This window comes from Musca autumnalis, unplaced genomic scaffold (genome assembly GCF_047663935.1).
Source record: "Musca autumnalis isolate F117 unplaced genomic scaffold, ASM4766393v1 scaffold_1, whole genome shotgun sequence".
Lineage (NCBI taxonomy): Eukaryota > Metazoa > Arthropoda > Insecta > Diptera > Muscidae > Musca > Musca autumnalis.
This window is the reverse complement of record NW_027411644.1, coordinates 286,795,381-286,823,030: the sequence shown is the minus strand read 5'-3', so window position 1 is coordinate 286,823,030 and position 27,650 is coordinate 286,795,381. Positions and strand designations below refer to the sequence as shown.

Genomic DNA, 27,650 nt, shown 5'->3' with positions numbered 1-27,650 from the left:
AATTAATGTGAAAATAAAAATATTTTTGATTTAAAAAAATATATTTTTTATATTTACTTTTATAAAAAAAAATAAATAAATATATATTATTTTCGGTAATTTTTAATTAACGTTTATTTTCGAATATTTAATCACAATTTTTAAATTTGAAATATTTTAATTTTTTTTTATTTATGCCTGAGTAAAAAAAATATTTTTAGTTTTTTGCTTAAAATTTTCTTTGGATTACCAAACATTTTTTTGTTTGAATCGGAAAAAAAAATTACTTTTATTAATGCGAGAATAAAAATATTTTTGATTATTTGATGATTATTTTTATTAATGCAAAATTAAAAAAAAAATGTTTTTATTAAACTGTTTTTTCAGAAAATTATTTTTATTTTTCATTAATGCAAAATATTTTTTTTTATTTTTCTTAATTTTTTTGCATTTTTTATTTAAAAAAGTTATATATTTTATGAGGCCCTATGCTCCTCAAGGAGTTCATCGGACAAGAAGAAGATATATTTTATTAAAGCTAAAAAATTATTTATATTTTTATCCCAAAATTAATAAATTATTATTTTTATTATTATTTTTTTAGTAATTATTGAAACGACCGCCTTAAATGTTTTCTTATTTCAAAATTATTTTCCCACAGAAATTCCTCTGATTTTTTTCTATTCCACAATGCCATGAAATTTTACCTTAAGTCAACATCTTCTTTAAGCCTCAATGAATATATCTCCCTCTTATCACTCAACCAAAAAAATTTAAATATTATTTTAGCCAGTCAAACATAAATATGTTTGCTGGGCATCAACATTGTCAACATCTTTATTATGCAAAGAATTGTTGTGATTGTTTATCTCTCTCGCCCCAAAACCTATTATTTCGTATTACAATTGTTTAGTTTTTGTTTGTTGTATGCCCAAGCATTGTTGTTGTTCTATTATTATTATTATTGTTAGTTGGCTTTAAAATTAATATTTGTCATTAAAACCAGAAAACTTGGCCATATATGACAAACCATAATGGAGATGCCATTGTTTTAAATAGCTCCAGAGCAAGAAATGTATGGAGATAAAAAAATGAATATTAATGCCAATGATGACAATATACATATGTCATACAAATATACATATGTACGATCTCCCTATGTTATGCCCTAAAGGTATTTGTTGGTCTATTGAAGTTTGTTTTGTTGTACAACGCAAATATGTGGGGTTTTGTTTGTTAATTTTCGAAACAACAATGGACTTTGGGAGGGTCTTTTGTTTTAGGGAAATGAAACAGGCCTAAAATGTTCCAAAGAGTAACGGCAAGAACCACATGTTAAATATTGTTGCAAATCAAAGTTTGGTGCATAGTTTTAGGAGACTTAATAACTTATTTCCTCATATGTGAAAAATGCCAGTAATATTTAATAAGCTTTGGAGCTTTTTTTAATTTTAACAATTTTATTTTCAAGTTTTAAATAAATCTATTTTTCTTGCCAACCACTTTGGAAATTATCTCCAACTGTCCTCCTTTTTTTGGCTGCTGTAAGTTGTGTGGCTGAGGATCTCTGACTCAGTGATAAATCAATAAAAGGTCAATTTAAGGTTGACAAGACAAGCGAACAACCAGCCAAAAAACGGAAAAATAATTATATTTTATTATGGGAAAAATTAATAAACCTCTCATTAAAGAGTTTTGTTGCATGGCAGCTAGTTTGGATGACAAACGATGTACAACCACCCACCACTTAAACAAAAATCCAAAACTCAACAACTACTAAAAAATAAAAAATATTTAGTTTTTTTTCTTCTGTTATTTTCAAACTCGGTGTGGTCTGCATTTGAGTAGAGAGGGGCCTAAAAAAGCAGTCAATGGTACTCGTGCTAAGCCAACAAGCCATGGAAGGAGGCTATGTGGTAGGTATGATTTGCTGGTTAGTAAACTGAATGGCTTACTGGATGGTTGTTTGCTTGGGTTGGATGGCTTGTTTGATGACGACAATGATGATGATGGTGATGGCCTGAAAGTCATGTATTTAAAAAGTCATTGTTTTTATTGTCACTAAAGCGTGTTGTACGTGTCGTCTGTAAACACTTGAAATAACAAGCTTTAGCACCCATACACCACTCCACTTGGTTTAGGAGGGACAGACATACAAACCGAAGTGATTTAAAACAAACAACACTTTAACGCAAAACACAAAAGATGAACAAGAAGAAGAAGAAGTAAAAGTGTTATGCAAAATTGTTGCTGTTGAAATTAGCTTGTATATATTTCTTCTTGTGTTTGTTTATAATTGTAATGCCTTATAAATTTTTTGATTATTTTGAAATACATTTTAAGGCATCATCAGCTTCATTCATCAAAACATAATATTTTCTTAACACTTCTTACATACATATCTACATATTGGTGGATTGGAGGGAATAAAACAAAATATGCGTAACACGACTCATAAACTATTGGCTGTGCAAACTCTAACCAATCTTCTTCTTCTATCTGCCTTTATTTTCTTGGTGTTAAATGATAAATTCTTTTTACACAAATCAACTTATTTCTACAATGTTTATTTGAATTAAAATCTAGGAATGCTCTTTTCTTCATCATCTTCATTTCCACCTAGCCAAATAAATATTAAACAAACATGTTTGTATGTGTGTGTGTGTATGTGTAAATGTATTTACAAATCAATATCTAGACATTTTCTTTTCTATAACACTTTGAGGAGGTTTTGACTTTAAACAGATTTCCGGTCAAGTTAGCAAAAGAGTTGCCGTTAAGTATTTTGTAGTTGGTTGTTTTTTCTTTTCATTTTCTCTCTTATGGCAATTGTTTGCTTTGGTTTTCCATCAAATTTGTTTTTCTTTTAGTTGTTGTTGTTGTTGTTTTTGCTTTATAAGTAATTTTTCCTTGTTGAGTTTGATTGGTTGCTTGTGATTTTCTTTTTTTCGAAAAATATAAGAAAATGGTTTTGATTGACAAGCGATTGGCATGGTATTTTATGTAAACAGACAATTGCAGAGAGGGTAGATACAAATATATAAACTTATTATATATAAATATGTGGCGTAATAAAAATTAGCTATGAATTAAATAACTAGTTGGGGTTAATCTTTGAACTGTTTTATTGGGTTAAGACTTTAAAAACATTTGGAATACATTTTAAAAACAAATATTTCTAATGAAAAATTTACTCAAAATTAATAAAAAGCCGTTCTGAAGTATGTTCCACTAGTTTTGAAGTCAAACATATGTTGAATTGGTACATATCAACGTGTAATGCATAGTTTTAGGGGCTTTGATGGATTGCACACAAGGCATAAAACATGTTTTCCCTTTAAGAAAAAGCATTAAAAAGTTACTTCTGAAAAGTTTGCGAAAAAATCTTCAGGAAATTTTCAATATAATTTTTTAATTTAATTTTCGCGGTATACTTTAAGGAGTTACTTAACCAATTCTCTCGATAATCATCGTACTCTGAAGTAACATAATATTTTTGTATATTTTTGTCTTATATCATTCTAATTTTTTTTTTTTGTCAAAAAACATTCGAAATTAATTTAAATGTTATTTTTATATGTTTGTTGCCTACTTTTAGGAGTCACTTAGCAATGTCTCCCTGTAATCCTGCTACTCTGAGGTAACATAATTAAGTTTGAATATTTTCCCCTTATATCGTCCAAATTATATTGTAAAAAATACGAAATTAATTTAAATGTTATTTTTATATGTTTGGTGCCTACTTTTAGGAGTCACTTTGCAATGTCTCTCTCTATAATTCTGGTAATCTGAAGTCACATAATTAATTTTGCATATTTTCCCCTTATATCGTCCTAATTATATTGTTAAAAAACATACGAACTGAATTTAAATGTTATTTTTATATGTTTGGTGCCTACTTTTAGGAGTAAAGTTGCCATATCTCTTTATAAGTCTGCTAAACTGAAGTAACATACTATTTTTATTGAAACTTCTTCCTTATTCCTTATTTTATTATTCCTTATTTTTTATTTTTCCAAAAACAAAATTAAATAAATTTGTATTTTTATGTTCGATGCCTAATTTTAGGAGTCACTTTTCAATATCTTCTTATGATCCCGGTACTCTGAAGTCAGATTATAGTTTTGTTTAATTTGTCGTTATTTTCTCCTAATTATTTTTCCAAAAAAACACCCAAAATTTAATAAATGTTTATTCTTTAATATTTTGTGCATACTTTTAGGAGACATTTTTAAATTTCTCTCTTTAATACTGCTACTTTTAAGTAGCTCTACATTTTTGTTTCATTTTGTTCTTATTTCCTCTTAATTATTTTGCCATAAAAAGTCCAAAACTGCTATTCTTCTGCCTACTTTTAGGTGTAAAGTTGCCATATCTCTTTATAAGTCTGCTAAACTGAAGTAACATACTATTTTTATTGAAACTTCTTCCTTATTTTTTATTTTTCCAAAAACAAAATTAAATAAATTTGTATTTTTTAATGTTCGATGCCTACATTTAGGAGTCATTTTTCAATGTCTTCTAATAATCCTAGTACTCTGATATCAGATTACAGTTTTGTTTAATTTGTTGTTATTATCTCCTAATTATTTTTCCAAAAAACACCCTAAATCAAATAAATGTTTATTCTTTAATATTTTGTGCATACTTTTAGGAGACATTTTTATATCGCTCTCTTTAATGCTGCTACTTTTAAGTAGCTCTACATTTTTATTTCATTTTTTTGTTCTTATTTCCTCCTAATTATTTTGCAAAAAAAAAAAATATCCAAATCTCCTCTTCTTCTGCCTTCGTGCCTATGTCCACATGTCCGTAATTATCCCCTCTCAACATATTAACATATTATTTTCATTAAATTGCAACAAGCGAGACGAATAAACCTAAGGCAATTTTGACATCATAATTGTTTGCATATGGAGGAACATTATTTCATTTTCCCCCCTACAAATATTTAAGAAGCCTAAATTTTGTAGTTTTTTTGCAAATTTTTTTTACAAAAAAATATAATGAAGTAGATCTTGATGATGATGATTAACGCATAAGTCACGTTATGAACATTTGCAGCCCAGTAAAGAGCACCAAGACACCATCATTGGTGGGTTGTGGCAGCATGTGAAAATCTTTCAACACGAAATATTTTCGCAGAAGGAAGAAGGAACAACAGCTTAAGAAAATTATTATTATTTTTTAAGGGAATTGGAAAGAATTGTTTGGTTGCTGTTGTTGTTATTTCCCTTTGGGTTATTATTATAATATCATGTTGTTGCATTTATTTTTTGTTCGGTTGTTTTTTGGGCGGCCATATTTTTGCCATTTTTGCAAACGCAAAAAATGGGGAGTAATGCAATTCCATGCTAGCATGGTGTAAAACAAGTTGAGAATTTGCAATGGACAGACAGACGGACGGCCGGTTGCTAGGTTAGTAGTGTAACACCATTAACAACATGGCTGGCTGAACACCACATTTTAATGAAGGAGTAAAAGAAGAAAAAATAAACATAACTTTGCAAAAAGGAAATAAGCCAAGCCAAAGCAGCTATGAGGGTCATATTAGCAGCAGCAGAAGGCAGCTAAACCGGAAAAAACATGGCTGCAAATTAAATGTGGGGTAAGAGAGCAATTAAAACAAAAAAGCCTAGGGCCTCGTAGAGGAAAAATAAGTCAAAAATTGAAATGAAAACAATTCAATATTTGCAGGCATGTTGTTCAATTGCAGCTTGCCTTTAAAGAGAGATCAATAACCCCGTTTGGTTTCAGCAAAAAAATCATAATTGCATTTAACAAAAATATTACCAAAACAAAGTACAGAGGGCGAAAAATCTTGCCATAAAAACCCTAACAATGCCATAAAAAACTGCTAGCAGAACAATGTTGTGAGACAAAAAACAATTCTATGGCAATGGATCACACAAATCCGCCACATAAAAATCCAAAGCTTCCAAAAAAACAAAAGAGTCCACACTGGCTGCTGGGATAAAGGCTTAGCGTAAAAAAATAATGCTGGAGAAAATTATTATTGACTTTGCAGCACAACCGAAAAAAACGCTCACACAGATCAAAAGGATGTTATATTTTTGCGGGATAATATTGCAGCAGTTTAGTGCTGGTGTTTGCTTGCAACAAACAATGAAATGTAGTTCCGCTTCTCGTTGCAGGTTTTTTATTCCACCATGCTTTTTAAATATATTTTTTATATATAATTTTTTTGTAGTTATTTTTTTGGTTAAGCCAATTTATTGTTTGCTGCATGGGATACGATAAAATATAAGAAGATGACTATAGCAACAACAACAATTTTTGTGATGGTGTTGCTTGATTGGTGATCCATCATAATTTCTTGTTATTTTTTCCAAAGTGTTTTTTCTTTTTTTGTTTTTATGGCTACATGAAGGTGGTTATGATGTGAAACAAAATCTGTGGTGGTGCTTGGCTTTCATAAAAAGTGATGGCTTCCTTTTTTGTGCACAACAATCCCTGAAAATAATGAAGATAATCTTGCTGGTTTTTTTGTATTACTTTTCCATTCCAGTAACAAGGTATTACTGTATGTGAAATTTAATGGAGGTCCGGTAAAGGGCCAGGATTTTTTTATTTTTTTACATTGAAAAAAGTTTAAAAACTAAAAAAGAAAAGCTGCTACCATTATTTTGTGAAGCGATCACATGATTAAGGCTTTTAATTCCAGGTTTGCTGCATAGTTTTAGGGGTAAATTTTTAAAGTAGGTATTTTATTGCTTATATTTCTATTTAATTTTTTTATTTGAAGACCACTTTTTATATTTTCTATTAAAATTATTTATATATAAAAATTATTATTTCACCCTAAATTGCTAGGAAAACCACCTTTCACTTCATCACACCTGAAACTGATTTGTTTCTTATGTTGAAAATCTTTTAATTTATTGATCCCATATTTTAGCGACAACCTCAATTCGTTAAGTCTTTAGGCCAAGAGACATATGTTTTCCCACCTTGACAATTGTTTTACTTGAGCAAAAACAGTTTAAATCTCAAATTTATGGGCAATGGAAAAAAATTTGCAATATTTAGTTCTCGCTCTCTTGATCAGCAGACTTACCGCAAGCACACATAAATACATACGTACATTTGCATATATGAAGTCTCTTGTATTAATAAAATGAAATCTCCATATTGATTGTCAATTTTATTTATTATTAACGCTCATAATTGTCAAATTTGGCAAATTTATGGCACGTCACGACTAAAGACAAACGAAGAACAAAAAAAAGACAAGAGACACGCAAATCATTTAAAGCAATGATACAAATGTAGGGGCAAAAAGCAGGACACAAGTGGTGAGATGAACATGCCGCAAAGATTGCTGGCTGGCATGGGATGGCAGCAGTTACCCAAAAGCCCAATGAAATGTATTTTTATCCACAAATTTACGAGACAAGACAATTTTTGAGATCAAGACAAAAGGAAGACCAATAAGAAATTATGCAAATCTTTAAAAGAGACAGATAAAGCCAGGCATTTGAGTGACATTTCTTGTTTCTGCACATCCTTAACCCTAATAAAATGTAGCTTGTTATGGCCTCTTTAATTCTAAGTTTCATTTGATAAGCTAGAAAAAGCTTGATTATTGCCTAATCAAGAAACAAAAACCAAACAACGTAAATTGAAGTTGTTGTTGGCAAGCTTGATTAAAAATTCCTTAAGTTTGGAAATTTTTGCCACAAGTTTTTTTTTCTTGTTTGATTATTTTGCAATTTTGTTTGGCATCATTTTATTTTATATGGCCGCCACATGATCGTACGTCAACTTTACACCACAGGAGGTTGAAGTTTATTTTGTATATTACATGATGTTTTTTTCTTCATGCCATGGGCCAAGGCATATTCATTCAATCGTCGTTGTGATTCTCTGACATTGTCGCCTCTATATATACATGGGCAACAGAGAAACCAATCCAACTTGAAATGACATTCATATTATGATCACACGCATGCAAGCACGCTTAACATTTCTTGAAAAATAAAACGAAAACAAAAAACAAACCCAACTGGACAGACATAAAACATTTGGAATATTCATTGAACTCTTGCTGTTTGCTGTCTGGTACCGGGGAATCTCTAGCATCCAGCACTCACTCACTCAGTCACCATCATGCACTTCTCAAGTCTTTTGCAGAAAAATAGACTTTGTACGCGCCAATTTGAGTTCTTTATTAGGAGACAAGTTTACCACCATCATGTCAGGCCAGCTAGCAAAGTTTGCAGCGCATTACAATATTTTCCTGGACATTTGTTTGTTCACATTACATATGGTTGGCTGGCTGGTTGGTTGGTTGGAAGGTGTTGTAACTAGTATTATATTTTGCCCTGGCACTCACTCAGTCATGGAATATCATTGTCAGGCTCATCAGCATTACCACCGCCATCATTATCATCATCATGCGTATCAGCATAATAAGAAAAGGTTTTTGTTGCCTTTATTCGGGGCCATGGTAGAGACTTTGCTAGAACGTGATAAACGAGTCAATGTTCCTAAGAGCCGTTCAAACTCATTTGCTGGTCCATCATACACAGTGGGTGGTTGAATTTTTTTGAATAATATAAAATTTAAAGATATAGGCAGGGAGCAGAGAGAGGGGAGACTCTGGTATTTCATTGCACCAGCCTTGGACATTTTAATTCACATGAAATGAGGCTTTCCTTTAAGGTCAAGTCATTTTATTGCCTTTATTGGGGTTCATTTTGAAAAATTGTTCAGTTCAACTCGAATACATGGTTCATTTTTGTGCACTAGTTTACCATTTGATCCCTAAGCTGCTTTCCATTAAGACCAATTTATTTCACTGCCCTTTATGGGGGTTCATTTTGAAGAATCGTCTAGTTCAACTTAAATACTTGGTTCATTTTTGTGCAATCGTTCACAATTTGGTACCTTAGTTCCATCATTTGCATAGTAGTTCATTTAATAGAACCTAAAGTTCCACTGGTCATTTGAATATATTCCAGTAAATGATCAGTCGGTATTTTAGATATTTGTATTAGTTACAAATCAAAAGCAATCAATCTAGTCCTGGTGGTTCTTTCAGTGAATCCCTGAATTGAAAAAATTTCATTATGAACTACACAATAATTCTATTGTACTGTACCGTGAAATAGTTCCGAAACGATATTAACTAATTTAGTTCTGTTGGTCCCTTAAATGAATCAGTTCCATTATGAACTAGAGAAAAATACTACTGTACAGTACAGTACTGTACTGTGAATTGAGATTCTTCAGAAACATTTAAACATAAGGAGAACCTTTAAACATTAGGAGGAGAAAACTTTCCAAAGTTCTTTGAACTGGCCAGGGGACAGAAGAAGTTCTGCAGTTCTCTCGTAGAGTAAAAGACAAATATAAAGATTTTTTATAGAAGAAAATTTCCTCTACAGGTCTATTATCTAGGGGAGAGTGATTTGTATAATGCCTTTCATGACAACAGTAGAGTTTCTTGAGATCTTACCAGAATCAGAAGACTTTCAGAAGGGTTTCGTTGCTTCTAAAAGTCTTTAATGTAAGAAAAATCTTCAATGGATACAGTAGACCTTGTGTAGAGCTCCTACGAAAGCAGAAGTCTTTCTAGAGAACTTCTATGGAAGAAGAAGGCTTTGTAAAGTTCATCAGTGAAATTAGACGGTTAATACGGTACAATGGGAACCTTCTGAAAGAGCTTCTGTAGAAGCAGAAAGCTGCTGAAAAGTTTTGTATGGAAATATATTACCATTGATGGTGATTTATGAAAGCAGAAGACATCCTGAAAATCTTCTATGGATGCTGAAGAACTGAAGGGAACCTTCTGAAAGAGCTTCTGTAGAAGCAGAAAGCTGCTGAAAAGTTTTGTATGGAAATATAATACCATTTGAAGGTAATTTATGAAAGCAGAAGACATCCTGAAAATCTTCTATGGATGCTGAAGAGCTCTAGGGCTCTTTTTTGTAAGGAGAAAATTCGGAAGGTTTTCTATGAATATAGTTGACCTTCTGGAGATTCTCCATGCAAAGAGAAGATTTTCGAAAGATTTTCTATTGTAGCAGAAGGCAGTTGCAAGAATTTTTAAACATAACGAGTTATGGTGCCTCCTATGATAGCTAAAAGGTTTCCGAAGGTCTGATGTTGAAGCAGAAGGCCTTCCAAGGCATTTCTGTTGAATTTTAATAGTCTAAGGACCTCCTATAAAAGAATAAGTCTCTTTGAAAAACTTTCAAGAAAGCGGAAGACCTTTTAAAGAACTTCTATAGTAGTATACGTCCTTATAAAGGTCTTCTATAATGGAAGATCTAAAAAAACTGTTTTGCTGGAACTGTCGACCATTTACAGATTTCGTGTTGAAGAGCAAATGCTTCTCAATAGCTTCGGTGGAAGCAGACAACTTTGTTTACGTCGTTTTGGAAACAGAAGATCCTCCAAAGGTCTTCTGTAAATGAAAAACATGTAAAAAGTCTTCATCACAAGTTTTCTTGTTAATTTTGTTGTGTGATGCATACTTTTAGGCCTGAAATGATTACTACAACTTTTAAATTGGTTTGAAACTATTTTTTAAAACATTTTAAAGTTTCTTCTAAAGATTCTTTGCAGAGGAAGATCTTTCTAGGGGCTTTCTTCACATGTTTCTTGTTTTTCTTTTTGATTAATGCATACTTTTAGGCGTAAAATGTTTATTTAAATTAATATTTAATTAAAAATAGTTTCCATTAGCTTTGAAAAGATTTTGCTGGTATTTTGTTGACTTCTGTGGTTCTAAGCGAAATAGTTTGAGTAAGTTTAAAGATCAGAATCATAACCAGATATTGGATCTTCTCACTTCAGAATTCGGTCAATATTTTTTGTACCAAAAGTTATTGTCCTTGGTAAAGGCATTTCTTTTAAATATTTTTTTTAATGTTTTTTAGTTTTGTTTTTATCTCCTACGGCTTATTGAAAATTCTACCGCAGACCCTACAGATTTCACAGGAAATCTCAAATATTTGTTGTTGTGTTTTTTTTGTGGTGCGATATTAAGATTTTTTGCCAAAAGGTTTTTATTTGTTTCGAGAAACACACAACCACAAGATTTGGAAACAAATCAACAAAAAAATGGAGAGTTTTGAAGAGAAGATGAAGAAAACGAAACACCCGCAACCTTTAGCTCACATCATTTTCTGGGATGTTTTTTTTTCGGATTTAAAGATGGCATAACTTCATAACAAATCCTTCAACATACCAAACAAACCGAAAAAAAAAACATAAATGTTTTTTTGAAGCCTTTAGCCTCAAGAATACATACATATGTCGGTATGGATTCGAAGTGAAGATGGCAAAATAAAACAAAAAAAAACAACACGCAGCATCACTTCACCTAAAAAACCAAAAAAAAGACACCCAAGACCTTTACGCACCATCCTCTATAATAATGATAAGCGGGTTTTTAATCAGAAAATTTATATGTTTTTTTCGGCATTCGGTTTGGTGGCTTCTCCTCCTCCCTCTTCTCTCCATCGCCTGGCCTCTAAGCCTTTGGCTTAACTCAACAAAAGGGGTCTACAATAATCAGACATACCCAGGCTTAGTTACTTACAATCGCAAGACGAGATATGTTTGGTGTTTTTTTCTCTTTTTTTTTGAGCCTGATGGCTTAAAGCCTGATGGTTTCATATCTGTTTGGTTATGATGACGACGATGATGGTGTTGCTTGCTGTTCAGTTTCATTTTTTTGTAGATGATGAAAAAAAAGTTGACCATATTATTGGCCATCATTTTTTGTTGGTTTGGTCTGTCCATTGCATCCCAAAGGTTTCTCTTATACGCGCTACTCAATGAGGAAGAATAAGAGGACGATGATGATGATGGGTTATGGTTGATCATATAATTATACAGACTGTCAATGTAAGTTAAATGGAAACGCTAAATTTCAATGATTGGAAGGTTTTTCTTTTTTTCTTGTAATAGTAACCATCTCTGTGGCGATGGTCTATAATTAGGGGAATTGGCTTTGGCCTAGCAATCGATAAAGTTAATAATGTATTGTAATGCAATTCTAAACAAATTCATATTTATGTATAAAAAGAAAGTCTAGCAGCTGTTTTAAAAGCTAATAATAGTATAAAGCAGTAGGGAGTGTTGTAAGCAATTTTGTGTAATTTGAAAGTGTGGTATAATGTGTATTTAGTTTTTTTATAGGAAAAAAATAAGCTTACCGCTTGCACTTGTGCCATAATTGTCTGCAATGAAAAGACAAACAAAGAAAATCAAAATACATGTTTTTTGTATAGAGAAGAGATATACTTAATTTATAAAAATATTTCTATAATTCTTGAGAAATTAATTTCCTATTAAAAACAGGTGTTTATTATTTTTTTAAATTGTTTTGCTTGTGTGGGAACCCTAACCCTTAAAACCCATTTATCATTTGTAGAAATTCTTGGGTTATTTTTTGTTATTTCATAATTCTCCACACACGCCTAATGTTGTTAAATGTTTTGAATGTTGCATGCGTAAAAGACTCTTCAAATGTCTAAGCCATAATTTAAACGATGATTAAAAAAACTGCCAATGTTTCTTCAAACCACAAATGAAATCATAATAACACAGAACACAAAAAAAACACGAAACATTTTAACAATTTTTGTATTTCTCGCCCCGAAACCATCAATCAAATTTTTGTGCAACAAAATATATTCTTCAAAGTTCTCAGAGAAGAAATAAAAAAAAACAACTGCAAAACTTTTAACAGCATTTAGCCAGAAATTAATATGAATCATGTCCTGGACATGAACCATGAATGAAGTTGAAAAAATATTTGAAGAATGTGGGATTTTCAAGGGAATGGAAATCTTATAAAATACTTTCGTTATAATTTTAAAAGTCTTAGCGTCCGAATGTTACACAATGATCCTTAAAACTCCATGAGCTTTATCCCAAGCCATTTTGTAGATTATAACGCCTTATTGAAAATTTCACAAAATGTTTGAAAATGTGGAAGTTGTGTTAAAATTTTCCCCACTCTATTTGTATAACAAACTTACTATCAAATAATTTTGGTTTAAAGCTGCAATCCGTAATTTTCAAATGATACCTTTGCATCTACAAAATTCTCGCATTAACTATTAATAATAATTGTTTGAAAAAATAACCTTTCCTTTTGCAAAACTTTAAAAATTTGAATATTTTTTGTGTTTCAAGATTTTTTATAAGATTTGTTAAACAACATGTTAGGTATGCATTTTTCTGTTAAACCTTAGACCCTTAGCTTTAAAATGAGTCCTTAAAATCCTCAAAATTCCGCCCACAACTATATTTAATTATTTTTTGAAAATTGTGCCTCTCTATTAATAATACTTATACGACACAGGGTACAACAAAATCTCTTTTTTAATTTATTTATAAAATAATATGATATATATTTATAAAATAATTTCGATTTAAAACTGCAACTCATAGCTTTCAAACGAGTCCTTTTGATCCATAAAATTCCGGCAATAACTATTATTAAAAGTGATTTAAAAAAGTAACCTTTCTTAATGCAATATTTTGAAAATTTGAATAGTTTTTGTGTTTCAAGATTTTTCATAAAATTTGTTAAACAACATATTACTAATAAATTTTTCTACTAAACTTTACACCTTTAGCTTTAAAATGAGTCCCTAAAATCGCCAAAATTCAGCCTGCATCCATATTTAATTATTGTTTGAAAAGAATGCATCTCTATTAATAGCACTTATACGTCCCCTGATACCAAAATATTTTATTTGATTTCGTTACAAAATAATATGATATTTATTTTTGAAATAATTTTCATTTAAATCTGCATTCCAAAGCTTTCAAATATAACCTTTGGATCCACGAAATTTCCGCAATAACTACTATTAATAATTGTTTGACAGAAACTCTTTTGTTTTTCCAATGTCTTACACATTTAAGCATATTTTGAGCCTTACATTTTTCCTTAAAACTTTTCCAACAACCTATTATACACCAATTTGTTTGTTAAACTGCAAACCCGTAGCTTGCAAATGAAGCCTTCAGATCCCCCAAATTCCAACTACAACTACATTTAATTTTATTTCAAAAATTATGTCCCTCTATTAATAACATGACATAAATTATTTAATTTAATGTTTTATTTTATTTTCTCCAACTTCTAAACAATTTTGATGTAATTCATAATATTTCGTTCAAAGCTGCAATCCTTAGCTTACGAATGAAGCCTGTGGATTCAAAAAATTGCAGCAATAAATATTATTAAAAATTGTTTGTGGGAAAATCCTTTCTTTTTGCAATATCTTGGACATTTAAACATAGTTTGAGTTTTAAGCGATTTTGCACTAGAACTTGTAAGACAACCTGTTATGGGAACATTTTTGAATAAAACTGTAAACCCTTATCTCTAAAATGAGCCCTTAAGATCCCCAAAATTCCACCTAGAACTATATTTAATTAATTTTTCAAAATTATGCCTCTCTATTAATAACACTTATACGCCTCAAGGTCCAAATATTGTTTTATTTAATTTCCTTGTTTTCCAAGCTAATTTCTCAAAACTTTTCTTTCAAAATCGATAAATTCTGAAACAATATTTATGTTTGTTTAAACAAAATCATTTTTATTTTAATGATTTTGTCACTTTTGCAAAATTTCTTTGAAAACCCAAGACACCACCCAATTTTCAAGGCTGTCCGTAAAGTGTTGTAAAATATGGTCATTACTCTGTTTTATTTTGCTGTGGCAAATTGTTAATGTCATTTGTCAACTCCAGTAAAGAAACAACAACAACAAACAAGAAAAATAAAACCATTTAATGTGACCTTCTACGTGTATGAGATACTAAACCAAAAACACCAACAACCATGAAAGTAAACTTAACAACTTTCTTGTTGCTTAAAGCCGGGATTTGTTTTTATTTTTTCTTTGTCTTTAACAATTTTTGCATACATAAAAATAAACAAATGCCAAATAGGCGCGATGCATAATGCATTTTAAATTTTCTTTTTCGACAACAACTACTACTTGCTGGCAAAAAGATGACAATGGCAATACTTTGGCTGGCTGACGATGATGATGATGGTGGTGCTGACAATGATGGGCTATGGCCATGGTGGTAAAATTGACTGGTTGGCTGTTTGGTAGTTTCGCTGATTGGTTTGGCGGCTTAAAAATATCCAAAGTGTCTTGGTTTGAAATGCAACCAAAACCAAAGTGAATTAAGAAAACAATAAACGTAATGAATTTCGAAAACAACAACGACAATGACAACGACGACTCTGCAAAACAATTTCAGTCAGTTGTCAGCAAAGTCCCGACGACTTTGGTTTTTTTTGCTTCGTTGTCTTCTTCTTCTGATTTTGTGTGTGACAATCCATACACGTATTTCATTTAAAGCATCTTAGAATATTAAAATGGGATCAAAATGCTTTCTTAAGCACTTAAAGGAGTCCAAACAAAAAAACGTTTAAATCCAAGCAAAGACAAAACAATTTTAATATGCTAAAAATGTTCCTACGCTGTTAATGCAAAAACAAAGAAGCACAAAAATGCCACATTCCTTTGATTGAAATCCATTTCGCTGTAAACGTTTTGTTAAACAACCCCAGCTTGTTGGCAATTTTTTTTTTTCATTGGCAAACTATTTAAAATGCTGCAAAGGGATTGTTTTCAAAAATGAAAATTACTTGAAAATATTCCAGGCTTAATCACATACGCCGCTTCTTCTTCTTTTTCTTCTGCAGGGCAAAGAATTAAAGCTTAAGCTTAATCTGCCAAAAAAAAAACGAAGAAAATTAGCAAAAAAAATTAAACTGCAAAAAATCGCAACGAAGACTTCAAAATCTTTACATTTAAGACGATTATTTATGAACTGCAAGCCAAGTGTCATGTGATGCTTACTTAACGCAAGCTTGTTGCTGTTTATGGCCTGGCCTGAAAACCAGCAAAGCCCCCCATGACCCGGTTGTTTTGGGGCCAACAACCAACAACAATACCTTCTTACTTCCATATCCTCAGCATCACCACAGCATCATCATACTCATCCTCATCATCGCCATGAGTTTCATTTATACGGGTATAAATGTTGTTTATATGTTAACAAACGTGTATCAATGCATGTTCAATAACTTTTAAATGACAAAGAAATCAAAATGAATGAAAGTCTTAAAGCATCGTCTGTCTCTTCACCCAAAAAAAAAACGGCCAAGAAAAAAAAAAAGAGTGGCATACGCAGCAACCATATTCTGTGAGTTTAACTCTAAACTTATGAAGTTTATTTTTAATTTTCTTTTATAAAGAAGAAGAACCACAAAAAACAACGACCTCCAAACAAAAATCCCGCAAGACTTCTTGGGTCTTCTTTCTACAACTGACTGCAAGTGATATCCCCAAGTGATTTTAAGGTGTGTTTCAGGAATTTTTTCCAAGCAACATTTTCTGCTTCTTTTTTCTACGCTTGAGCACATTATTTCGTAAAGTTTTTTTTTTTGTTACTTCTACAGCTCATCAGTTCTACGTTTGAGTTGTGTTAATTCCAATCCATAGGCATTTTCAACTACTGCGGATCTTAAAGACTTAATGTATTTGAAGAAGAAGAAAAAACGACTTGTATGGACTTCATCATCTTCTGCTGCTGTTGCCGTTGATGATGATGATTGTTCAACACATCAAGCTAAAATAAGGTGCGTGGTTGATTTGACCAAACCTAAGCCGGCAAAATATATCTCTCTAGCATCAGAAAAGCTCAAAAACAACAACGAAAAAAATCCAACAATTCATGTTGATCATCTTTTAAACATCATCAGTAACTCCAAAAACGTATCGCATTTCATTGAAGCGCGAAATTATCATGCCTAGCTGGGGATTTAACAGCAATCCACAACAACAAAAAACCTCAAACGAAAACTCAAGGATGTTGTTATAAAAAAAAAAATAAAAAAAAAAAATTATCCAAATTTTTAAAGCATTTTTCTAAAACTCTAAAACTCCTCAGTTTTATAGCAATTTTGTAAACCAAATCCTCATTGGAAATAATTTTAAAATAAAATTCAATGTCTTTGCTTTAAAAATAGGGTTTGAGATTTAGAATATTCGAATGCTAAGCAATTTTAATTAATTTCAAAATTCCGTCGAAACAAAAAATTAAAAAAAAATTTAAAAGCTATATTACGAAACCCTTCGTTTTCTAGCAATTCTATAAAGCAAGTATCTGCCGGAAATAATTTTCCAATAAAATTCAAAATCTTTGCTTTGCAAATTGCGTTTGAAATCTGAAAAAATCGATTGCTACGTAATTTTAACTATTTTTTTAAAATTTCACCAAGGGTATTAAAATCAATCATACGCTCCCTTTAACAAGAAATAAAAATTAAGTATACGCCCTTTAAGGGACACAAAGAAATCAAATTTTTTACTCAATCTGTGGATCTTTTGGTCTTCTTTAATGCCACTAAATTGTGGCTGATTATCCCTTTAGCGCTAAGTTATTTTTTGGCACTAATTCCAAACATAATTTTGCTGGGAATCTTTTGAGCAACATTTACAAGAAGATTGAGAAGAAGTTGAAGCCTACTTTGCATATTGTTGCCTACAACATACCACAATATTGCTTTCTTCATGCCACACAAAAGCCAATAATGATCGTTTCGATTGCAAAGATGCAAACCCACCGACGGCCATAGTAAAAAAAATAACAGTTTACATTTCAGCAGAAGCCCATTCAGCCAGTTTCGGTTTTTTCTTCGAGCTGTTCTTAATGTTTCAAACGAACGAACAGAACATTAACGGCGTCTAGTTTTTGTTGTTGCTGCTGCTTTGCATTGTGAGCTTATGTTGCAGCCATTTGTTTCTTGGTTACTGTTTTCAAGTAAAAATGGCGTTACACTCAATGTACATGCAACGAACGTAGTAAGAACGATCGTCTTCCTTCCTGCCGGCATGCCGTACGTACAACAATAACACCGACGCTTAAGTAACTGAAATTCTTTGATTTTTGTGGTGTTTTGGGGGGTTTCTTTTGAAGCCTTTAAATGCATCTCTATTTAGAAATGTTTTTCTGTTGTAGTTTTGTATTATTTTTTTCTCTTCATCTTCTACTTCTTTTCTTTTAACACAAATCAAGCAAAAATATCAAAGTATTTAAGCCGCAAAAGTATTTTTTTGGTTTGCACAAAGCTTTTAGTATGCATCAATGTAAAGCTAAGCCTTAAAGTAACAACACCACAGAGAAGATGATGACGATGATGATGCCGACAAGGCTGATGCCAAAGTGTCTTAAAATTGGATTTCGTAGATGATGGAGGGAGTGAGGGAGGAGATGGAGGTAAATCATTGTTTAAAAACAACAAAACTTCAAGTGCAAACCGCTCATCTTTATGCAAAAATGTGTTGTAGTTTTCTAGTATTTCGCCAGACATTTAGTCTAGGCTGTTTGGAGTTCCTACTACTTTTTTGTGTTTAATTTTTTGCTGTTGTAATGCTAGGCTTCACTGGAAGTAGTTGTTTTTTTTTTGGTGTTTCGATTTCCTTTGCTTAGTTTTTGTAACATTGTATTTTGTAGAAGGCTTTTGTTATGTTAGAGATATCACAAAGACCTTTTGGCGGGGTTTATCTTATCTACGCTTCACAAAAAGAGATCTTTCAATGCCGCAGATTTATGCTTGATTGCAATTTAATCAGCAGTATTTATAAACATCATAAGTTTATTTTAAGCCCAAACATGAGTAACTTGGAAATTTATGAGAATCGAAAAAAAACTTAAAAAACACAAAACCCCCAAAATTTTTTGATAAAATTTGTAATTTATAAAGGTGTTGCGGGCATAAGTACTAAGGGGATATAATTTTGAGGGAAAATTGAAGTCTTGGCTTCCATTTGGCTTTTAAAAATGTATAAAATTCCTTTTGGAAATATTTTTAATTTTAATTTTAAAAAAATTAACCAATAATTAATATCAATTATACGCAGGGGCGAACCAAATTTCTTTTTATTTATTTCTGCTATTTCCGCGAGAATTTTCAATAAAATTTTGATGAATTTTAGTCATGTGAATGCTTGTCCTCCATTGTAAATTTAAAGGTCTTGATAACTGTCCTTACTTGTCAAGAAATTCTAAAGAAGAAATCAGTACTTCAGAAGCTTCAAAAATTTAGTAATTTATTAATGTCTTTCGATCAATTTTGTTATGGTGAATAATTTTTGATATAAATTATGAACTGTAAGCTTTCATTTGGCATTAAAAAAATGCAACAATTATTTGTGAAAATGTCTTAAACATTAATTTTAAAATATATTAAGAATAATTTATATCAATCATACGCAACAAGGGACAAATTTTGTTGTCTTTATTTTAACTACTTTTAGGGGAATTTTTCATAGTTTTCCATTGGATCTGGATAGTTTGAGGTCTGGTCTTTCCTAACATATTAACTAATTTTGGTATGGTGTTGTGCAAAGGTTTTAAAATTTGATTTCAAAGAAAATATTTTAGAACATCCAATATCGCTTATATTTAGGGTGGCATGAAAATGATTGTATCTTTTCTTAATGAATTTTCTAGTACTCTTAGGGGACTTTTTCTTGCATACTTTCAATTTCCTATCCTCAAATTCACTTAAATTATTTATTTTAATTTATATAAAGAATATAAAAATATTTCCACTTACCGGGACTACCCAGGAAGACTGAGGAATATAACCGTCTTGAGGCATCGGCATTTCTAGTATCGGCGGCAGGTGATGACCATTCTCTTCGACACCATCGACCTGAAATTTAAAAAGGAGAAATAAGGTTATTGTAATATTCCAAAATGGCAAAAAATAATTTACAAAAAATAAAAATTAATAAATTTAAAGCTACAAAAAAAAAAAAAATAATAATAAAAATACAAGCAAAATATATGGATACGCAAGCAAAGTTATGTGGTTTCTTGTTGTTTTATTTAATTTTTGGTTGGTTACGGTGAAATTTAAATCCCCCCTTAAGCCTTTAAAAAGAAACAAACTAAAAAATATCAATAATTTTTTTCCGTTCATAACACTTGTCATGTTTATATTAAAAGGCTTAACATATCACAGTGAGACGCACACACACACACATGTAGCACAATATTTCAAATATAAATGCCGCATAGATTTTTTTGCTGGCTCTGCTATCGCACATATAAAACATATTACTTAAAAATAAATATATAACACTTAAGCGGGTATTATAGATAAATATTGACAGTTTGACAAAGATATGAATGGCAGCACAGAGGTGGTAGGGAAGTCAAATAAAAATAAATAAAAAATTAATTTCAAACGTAGGTTGTTAATCATAATATTGAAAATAATTTTTTTGGAACTTAATAAGGTTTTGAGAAACATATTCAAGACGTCGTCATTGTGTCTGGCTTAGCACAGATTTTTTGCTTAGCTATTTTGCCATTAAAATATCAAAACTTAACGAATCAAATGTTTATAACTACATTTTTTTCAACTTCGTCTTCTTGGTGGCGGCGACAGCGGTGGTGTTTATGGCCAAATACTAATAAAAATAACAATAAGGAATGGCAAACTTTGGCACAACCTTATGATGGTGATGGTGTAACAAGAGCCTTTTGTGTATAATGTTGTTTAATTTCAAATGACGTTAATAATAATTTATTTTATAACCTTAAATGGCACATAAAAAATACCAACAGAACGAAACAACACCAATGCTAAATAAGAATACCTCAAGGCTCGGGGTTTCTTGTGCTTCCTTGTTTAAAGTTAAGAAGTTTTACACACCCACCTTTATAACTAAAAAAAAAAATGCTTTTGCATATCCGTCTTTTTTCGTAAGCAAAGAAAATGTTAAGAAATTTGAGTAACACAACAAGCGAAAAAAAATGAAATTTAAAAAACAAAAATACTCAACACAATGACTTCTATGAAAACTTAATGGCCAATTTTCCATTTTTTTTAATGTAATGTGCGTATAAAATTTAATGTTTTTGTGGGGTGTTTATGCGTATGCGTTCGAAGCCATGGAGAGTGACAAATTTTTTTTGTAAAGGAAGTGAATGACCGTGTTACCGTGAAGCAAATTGTGGGGGAGGATATAACGTTTTTTTTTTGTGAGAAGTTTTTTTTTCTTGACTTGCCTTGTGTGCTCATGAGAGGTGTGTTTTTCTGTGTGCCATTTGCCATTGTGTCATATTTCTTAATATAAATATTAATCAGTTTGTCGTTATGGTTGTTGTTCTTTGTTTTTTTTTTCTTCGAAATTACAAAATAAATAAGAAAATTGGTTCATTACAGGAAAGTTTTTTGGGGTTTTAGAAGTTAAAAACTGAGGGAGTAATATTGCCATATTGTTATTATTGTTTAATTTGTAAAATTATATATTAAAATGTATGGATATACCAAAAGTTGTAGATGTAAATAAAAAGTATGGAATCTTAGCTTTCATTCGGTGTCAAATAGTTGTAAAAAATCTTTTTAGAAATGTGACAAATTTTAATTTTAAAGAATCTACCCACTAATTAATAATAGTCATACGCAGGGTGGCACCGAATTTGTTATAATTTATTTTTTGTTATTTTTAAAGGATTTTTAAGTACATTTTTCGTGGTATTATATCATTATTAGTGTTGTCCCTCATTATGCACATCAAAGTTGTTAATATTATTTAAAAAAATAAATAACATGTTTAAAAACATTATCTCCAACATGTTTTCCTAAAAATGGCAGCCTGTATTTTGTTGTTATATAATATATCGTAAAGGACGAAGAAGCATATAAAAAACCTTGGAAACTTGGCTTTATTCTATAGTCAAATAGTGGCAAAAAATCTTTTTATAAATGTGATAATATTTAATTTTAAAAAATATTGCCAGCAATTAGTAGTAGTCATACGCAGGGTGGTACCAAAATAGCTTTTAATTTATTTTTGTTATTTTGAAAGGATTTTAAAGTTATTTTTGTGGTTTTGTATTATTTATAGTGTTTTCCCTCATAATCAACACTAAATATGTTAATATTATTTTTTAAAACACTTCTAAAACTTCTAAAAACACTTTTGCGAAATATTTTTTCTAAAAATTTCTGCCTATATTTTGTTTTTGTTTACACAAGTCACAATATACGAACAAGCATATAAAACATTGGAATATTTCACATTTCTAAAAATATTTTATACAACTATTTGATACCAAAATAAAGCTAAGATTCCAATTTTTTTATATGCTTGTTCGTATTTTGTGACATAGTATATAATAAACAAAAACAAGATAGAGGTAGTCATTTTTAGAAAAAAAATTTCGCAAAATGTTTTTAAAGTTTTAGAAGTGTTTTAGAAAAATAATACTAACATATTTAGTGTCGATTATGAAGGAAATAAATAATACAAAACCACAAAGAAACACTTTCAATTCTTTGTGGTTTTGTATTATTTATTTCCTTCATAATCGACACTAAATATGTTAGTATTATTTTTCTAAAACACTTCTAAAACTTTAAAAACATTTTGCGATATTTTTTTTCTAAAAATGGCTGCCTTTATTTTGTTTTTGTTTATTATATACTATGTCACAAAATACGAACAAGCATATAAAAAAACCATTGGAATCTTAGCTTCATTTTGGTGCCAAATAGTTGTACAAAATATTTTTAGAAATGTGAAATATTTAAATTTTAACGAATATACCCAATAATTAATAGTAGTCATAAGCAGGGTGGTACCAAAATTGTTTTAATTTATTTTTAGTATTTTTAAAAAGATTTTAAAGTGAGTTTTTGGTGGTTTTGTATTATTTGAAGTGTTATCTTTCGTAGTAAATAAAAATATTATTAATATTATTTTTAAAAAGAGTCTAAACCGTTTATAACTTTCAAAAAAATATTTCGATTTTTTTTCCAAAAAAATCATATGGGTTTTTTTCTGAAGCTTATAATGAAATTTAATGTAGAATATTTCATTCTTTGAAGTTATGTCTATAGAATGAAATTTTGTATTCAAAATCAGCCTCGAATCAGGAATAATCAATTTTAAAGCTTTAAATGTGAGTTTTTACCAAAATTATTCCCGCTCCTTGGTGGTTATGTATCATATATACAGATATCTTTTGTTCCGAAACTTATAGTGAAATTTACTGTAGAATTCTTCTTTCTTTAGTAGAATGGCCCTAACATCAAGTATTGTGGACAAAATCGCCTTCGTATTTCAAAAAGTTCCTTATAAGCATAAAAAAATCTGTTTTATTTTTTATCAAAATTGTTGTCGCTTTTTTTTTGGATATATGTATATTAAATATACCGATTTGTTTAATTCAGTAACCTATAGTGAAATTTTATGTAGAATATTTCTTTCTTTGAAGTCAAGCCCATAAAATGAAGTTTTGTGGCCAAAATCGTGCTCGAATCAGAAAAAGTCCTTTATAACCTAAAAAAGTAGGTTTTATTTTTCTAACGAAACTGCTGCCCATATTTTGTTGGTATATATTGTGAATACGGAATTCATTTGTTTCGCAGCTTATAATGAAATCGGATATAGAATATTTTTTCCATTGGTACAATGAACCCGGAATTAAATATTGTGGCCGAAATCGACCTCGAATGAGAAAAAGTCCAGTATACACCTCAAGATTGTGATTTATTTCTCTTACATAATTACTGCCGATATTTAGTTGCTATATCTTATATATACAGATTTCTTTTGTTTTGAGACTTATAATGAAGTTTGATGTAGAATTTTTCTTTCCTTGGAACAATGGTCCTAAAATGAAGTTTTATGGTCCAAATCGGCTTCGTATCAAAAAAGTCCATTTAAACATAAAAATTTTATTTTTCTACCAAAATTAAGATTTTAAAGATTCCGCACAGCCGTCGTTAAACTGTAAATCCCTTTAAATTACGCCAAACAAGTGAATCCACTCCGAAAATAACAACATCTTCCATTTGCAGTGTGAATTTCGCACCAAAAGAACAAATTAAGTTTTCATTTTCTGCCACAACTATATCTCTTTTGGGTTTCACACCTTTGTTGTTCAATAAATTTGTTAATAAGACAACAATAACAATATCCCAACAACAACAATTGCCTTTCAACAATTGCAAAAAACCATATTACATTTCACACCATTGCCATTTCGTCCAGTCGCCGTCGCTAACTACTACAACAATTGCTGCTGCCTCCACCAACATCATCACCATAGCCAACAACAACAATATAATATTTTTCTTCTTGTCATTTAATAGACTCACGGTCACGACCCCCAAAAAATGAAAATATTTCGCACATAAATCTTAATAATTTTTTTTTCGACTCATTTTGTGGATTTTTTTCAACAACATTTTTATATTATCCCCAAAGACAGAAAAAAGGCTGCCAAACAGTCTGCGATTTTTTTGGGAGCCACACAAGTTAAAAACCACTCCAAGTAAGGCACTAAGAGTAATTTAAGAGTAGGTCGAGAGAGAGAGAGAAAGAGTGTTATGAATGGCATGAGTTATTTCCCCTTAACAAATTCACACACAAACACGACAAGAGGGTGAGTGCAATTAATGAAATGAGTGAGAGAGAGTGAGAGTACCATGTAATATCGTAAATTGAGCAATATTAACACAAATTAAAAGAGTAATAACGTGTTTTAAAAGGGGAAATTACTCTTTTTAAATGGGATTTCGTATAGAAAATAAAATAAATGTGTGAAATATTGCAAAAAATTAAAACTTAATTTAGAAAAATTTTTAAAAATTATGTTTTATTTAAAAAAAAATTATTTATTTTTTAAAATTAAAAATTTAAATATTCTCTTAAATATATGTTTCTAGTCAGCTGAGTTAAATTTATATAATCATCAAATTTTCTGAGATAGTCAGCCAGCCAGCCATTTTTCCATTTTGTTTCCATTGTTGTTGTTCTTAGTTTTTTGCGCGCCTCTTACTATTGTATGGTTGTTGTTGCTATTATTGATAGTGCAAGTTAAGGTAGTAGTAGTAGTTGTAGTCAGAGTTTTCTTGGCTGCTAAAAAGACTGATGTGTGTGAATTTTTGTTGTGTATTGTGCTTTTTCATATGGCTGTCATATGGTGGCCTTTAAAAATGGGTGGAGTGTCATTTTCCATACTACAACAACACCAAAAGCAAAAGCAAACGAAAAAACAAAATACTACTGCTGCTTATGACTGTGTGTTGTTGTTGTTGTGACGAGACAACATGACTTTTCTTAGTTTGACACTGCTATTTGGCTCATTTCTTAATTGAGTGTTGTTAATGTTGTATTTTTTTTTCATTTTGGTTTTGGATTTTTCTTGTGCTTCTTCTTCTTCTTTAATTTATCAAGAGACCACGGAATTTTTATTTTAAGGCCGTCGCTTGCTGGACTAGTTTTGAAATTAAATAAAGGAATTTTATTTTTAATGTTTGTTGTTGTTTTGCCTCATTTATTTGTCATGTTAAATTTGGAACAAAATTTCTACTCCTACTTTTGTTTTAAGAAATTGTTGTTGTTGTTGTTATTTTATTTAAATAAAATTGTATTTTCCAAAAGTGACAGTTAAAATGATTTATCACTTTGCTGGGGGATGGGGAGTTTGGAATAACATCCATATCTGTTCCTCCCAGGCATCCGAGTCACTTTCTATGGCAATTTGCTGGGTCTTGTTTTTCCATCAAATCGAATTTCGAAGAAGTCACTCAAATCAAGCAAAGGCAAAAATTTGGAGGGATGTATTGGTACAAGAACAGTGGGGGGAAATTAATTAATAATAAAACTATTATTGGAAATTTAATAAAAAATAAAAATAAGGAAATTTAAAGTGGACGTAACTTTATTTTAGGATTTATCGATCCAAGGGCGTTTTTAGAAATTTAATTAAAAAAATATAAAATAAATATAAATAAATATAGAATATATTATTAAAAAATAAATCAAATAATTAGAAATTAAAAGTATACAAATTTAAAAAAAAAAAAAACATTGTAATTATGTTGTTTTAACCATTTATTGTTGCAAATGTAGAGAAATTTAATTTTTTTTTATAATTAAATTAAAAAATTTTAAAATTATAATTAGAAATTTTGTTTAAAATAAATTTGGAGGGAAAAAATTTATTAGAAATTTATTATTATTATTATTATTATTATTATTATTATTATTATTATTATTATTATTATTATTATTATTATTATTATTATTATTATTATTATTATTATTATTTTTATTATTATTATTATAATTATTATTATTATTATTATTATTATTATAATTATTATTATTATTATTATTATTATTATTATTATTATTATTATTATTATTATTATTATTATTATTATTATTATTATTATTATAATTTTTTATTAGTATTGTTATTATTATTATTATTATTATTATTATTATAATTTTTATTATTATTATTGTTATTATTATTATTATAATTTTTTGTATTATAATTTTTATTATTATAATTTTTATTATTATTATTATTATTATTATTATTATTATTATTCTTATTATTATTATTATTATTATTATTATTATTATTATTATTATTATTATTATTATTATTATTATTATTATTATTATTATTATTATTATTATTATTATTATTATTATTATTATTATTATTATTATTATTATTATTATTATTATTATTATTATTATTATTATCATTATTATTATTATTATTATTATTATTATAATTAATGACGTTTTTAAAAATGAACTTAACTTTCTTGTCGGATTTATTGATCCAAGGACGGTTAAAGAAATTAAATTAAAAAATATATTATTTTAAATCCAAAGACGGTTGGAACAATTAAATTAAAAAAATATTAGAAATTAAAAAAGAAATTTAAAAATCAAAATTAGAAAAATTTAAAAAAATGTAGGTGTTTTACGATTTATTGATACAAAGACAGTTGGAGGAATAAAATTCAATTCTTTACATTATTAGAAATTAAATTAAAAATTATAATTAGGGGAGGAAAGGAGGGACAAATGTTTTTAGAAATTAAATTTAAAATTTTTATTTAAAAAAAATAGTAAAAAATAAAGTGCAGAACTTTCATAATTGTAGGATGTATTGATTCAAGGACAGTGGAAGAAAATTAATTAAAAAACTATTATTAGAAACAAAGACAGTTGGAGAAATAAAATTTAATTCTTCTTATTATGAGAAATTAAATTAAAAATTAAGTAAAAATTATAATTAGGGAAGGAAAGGAGGGACAAATGTTTTTAGAAATTAAATTTAAAATTTTTATTGAAAAAATTGTAAAAAATAAAAGGCAGAACTTTCATAATTGTAGGATGTATTGATTTAAGGACAGTGAAAGAAAATTAATTAAAAAACTATTATTAGAAATTAAAAAAAAAATAGAAACTAAAATTATTAAATGTTGACAATTTAGATATTTTCTGAAATTTTGAAGAGCACCTGTAACTTAAGCAAATATTTTAGAACAAACGACAGTGGGACAACAAATCAAAAAAAATTAACACCACCAAAATTTGAGGAATTGTTATTTCCCAATATGGGGTATTTGTCATTTCGCTTGTAACAGCCGGAAATATTCCGCCAAGACCGAATAAACTAATTTTATTTCCAATATGTTTAAAATTAATTTTCATTTTTTGTAATTCATTTTTGGGAAAAGCTTAAAAAATGGTAAGGTAACACATTGGTTTCCTATTTTTGCTGCCTAGCAATGTAGAGTACATTTGATTTT

At 29.5% G+C, this 27,650-nt stretch overlaps 1 protein-coding gene across 1 annotated transcript in view; it reads right to left on the bottom strand.

Moving 5' to 3' along the window:
• Positions 1-27,650, bottom strand: part of hth (Meis homeobox homothorax) — a 221,760-nt gene that overhangs the window by 26,038 nt on the left and 168,072 nt on the right. Inside the window, exons 9-10 of the mRNA XM_073961543.1 lie at positions 19,620-19,718; positions 12,171-12,194 (exon numbers count right to left, since the gene is read on the bottom strand). Of these exons, the coding sequence (XP_073817644.1) occupies positions 12,171-12,194; positions 19,620-19,718 (123 nt within the window). The remainder of the gene's footprint in view (positions 1-12,170; positions 12,195-19,619; positions 19,719-27,650) is intronic.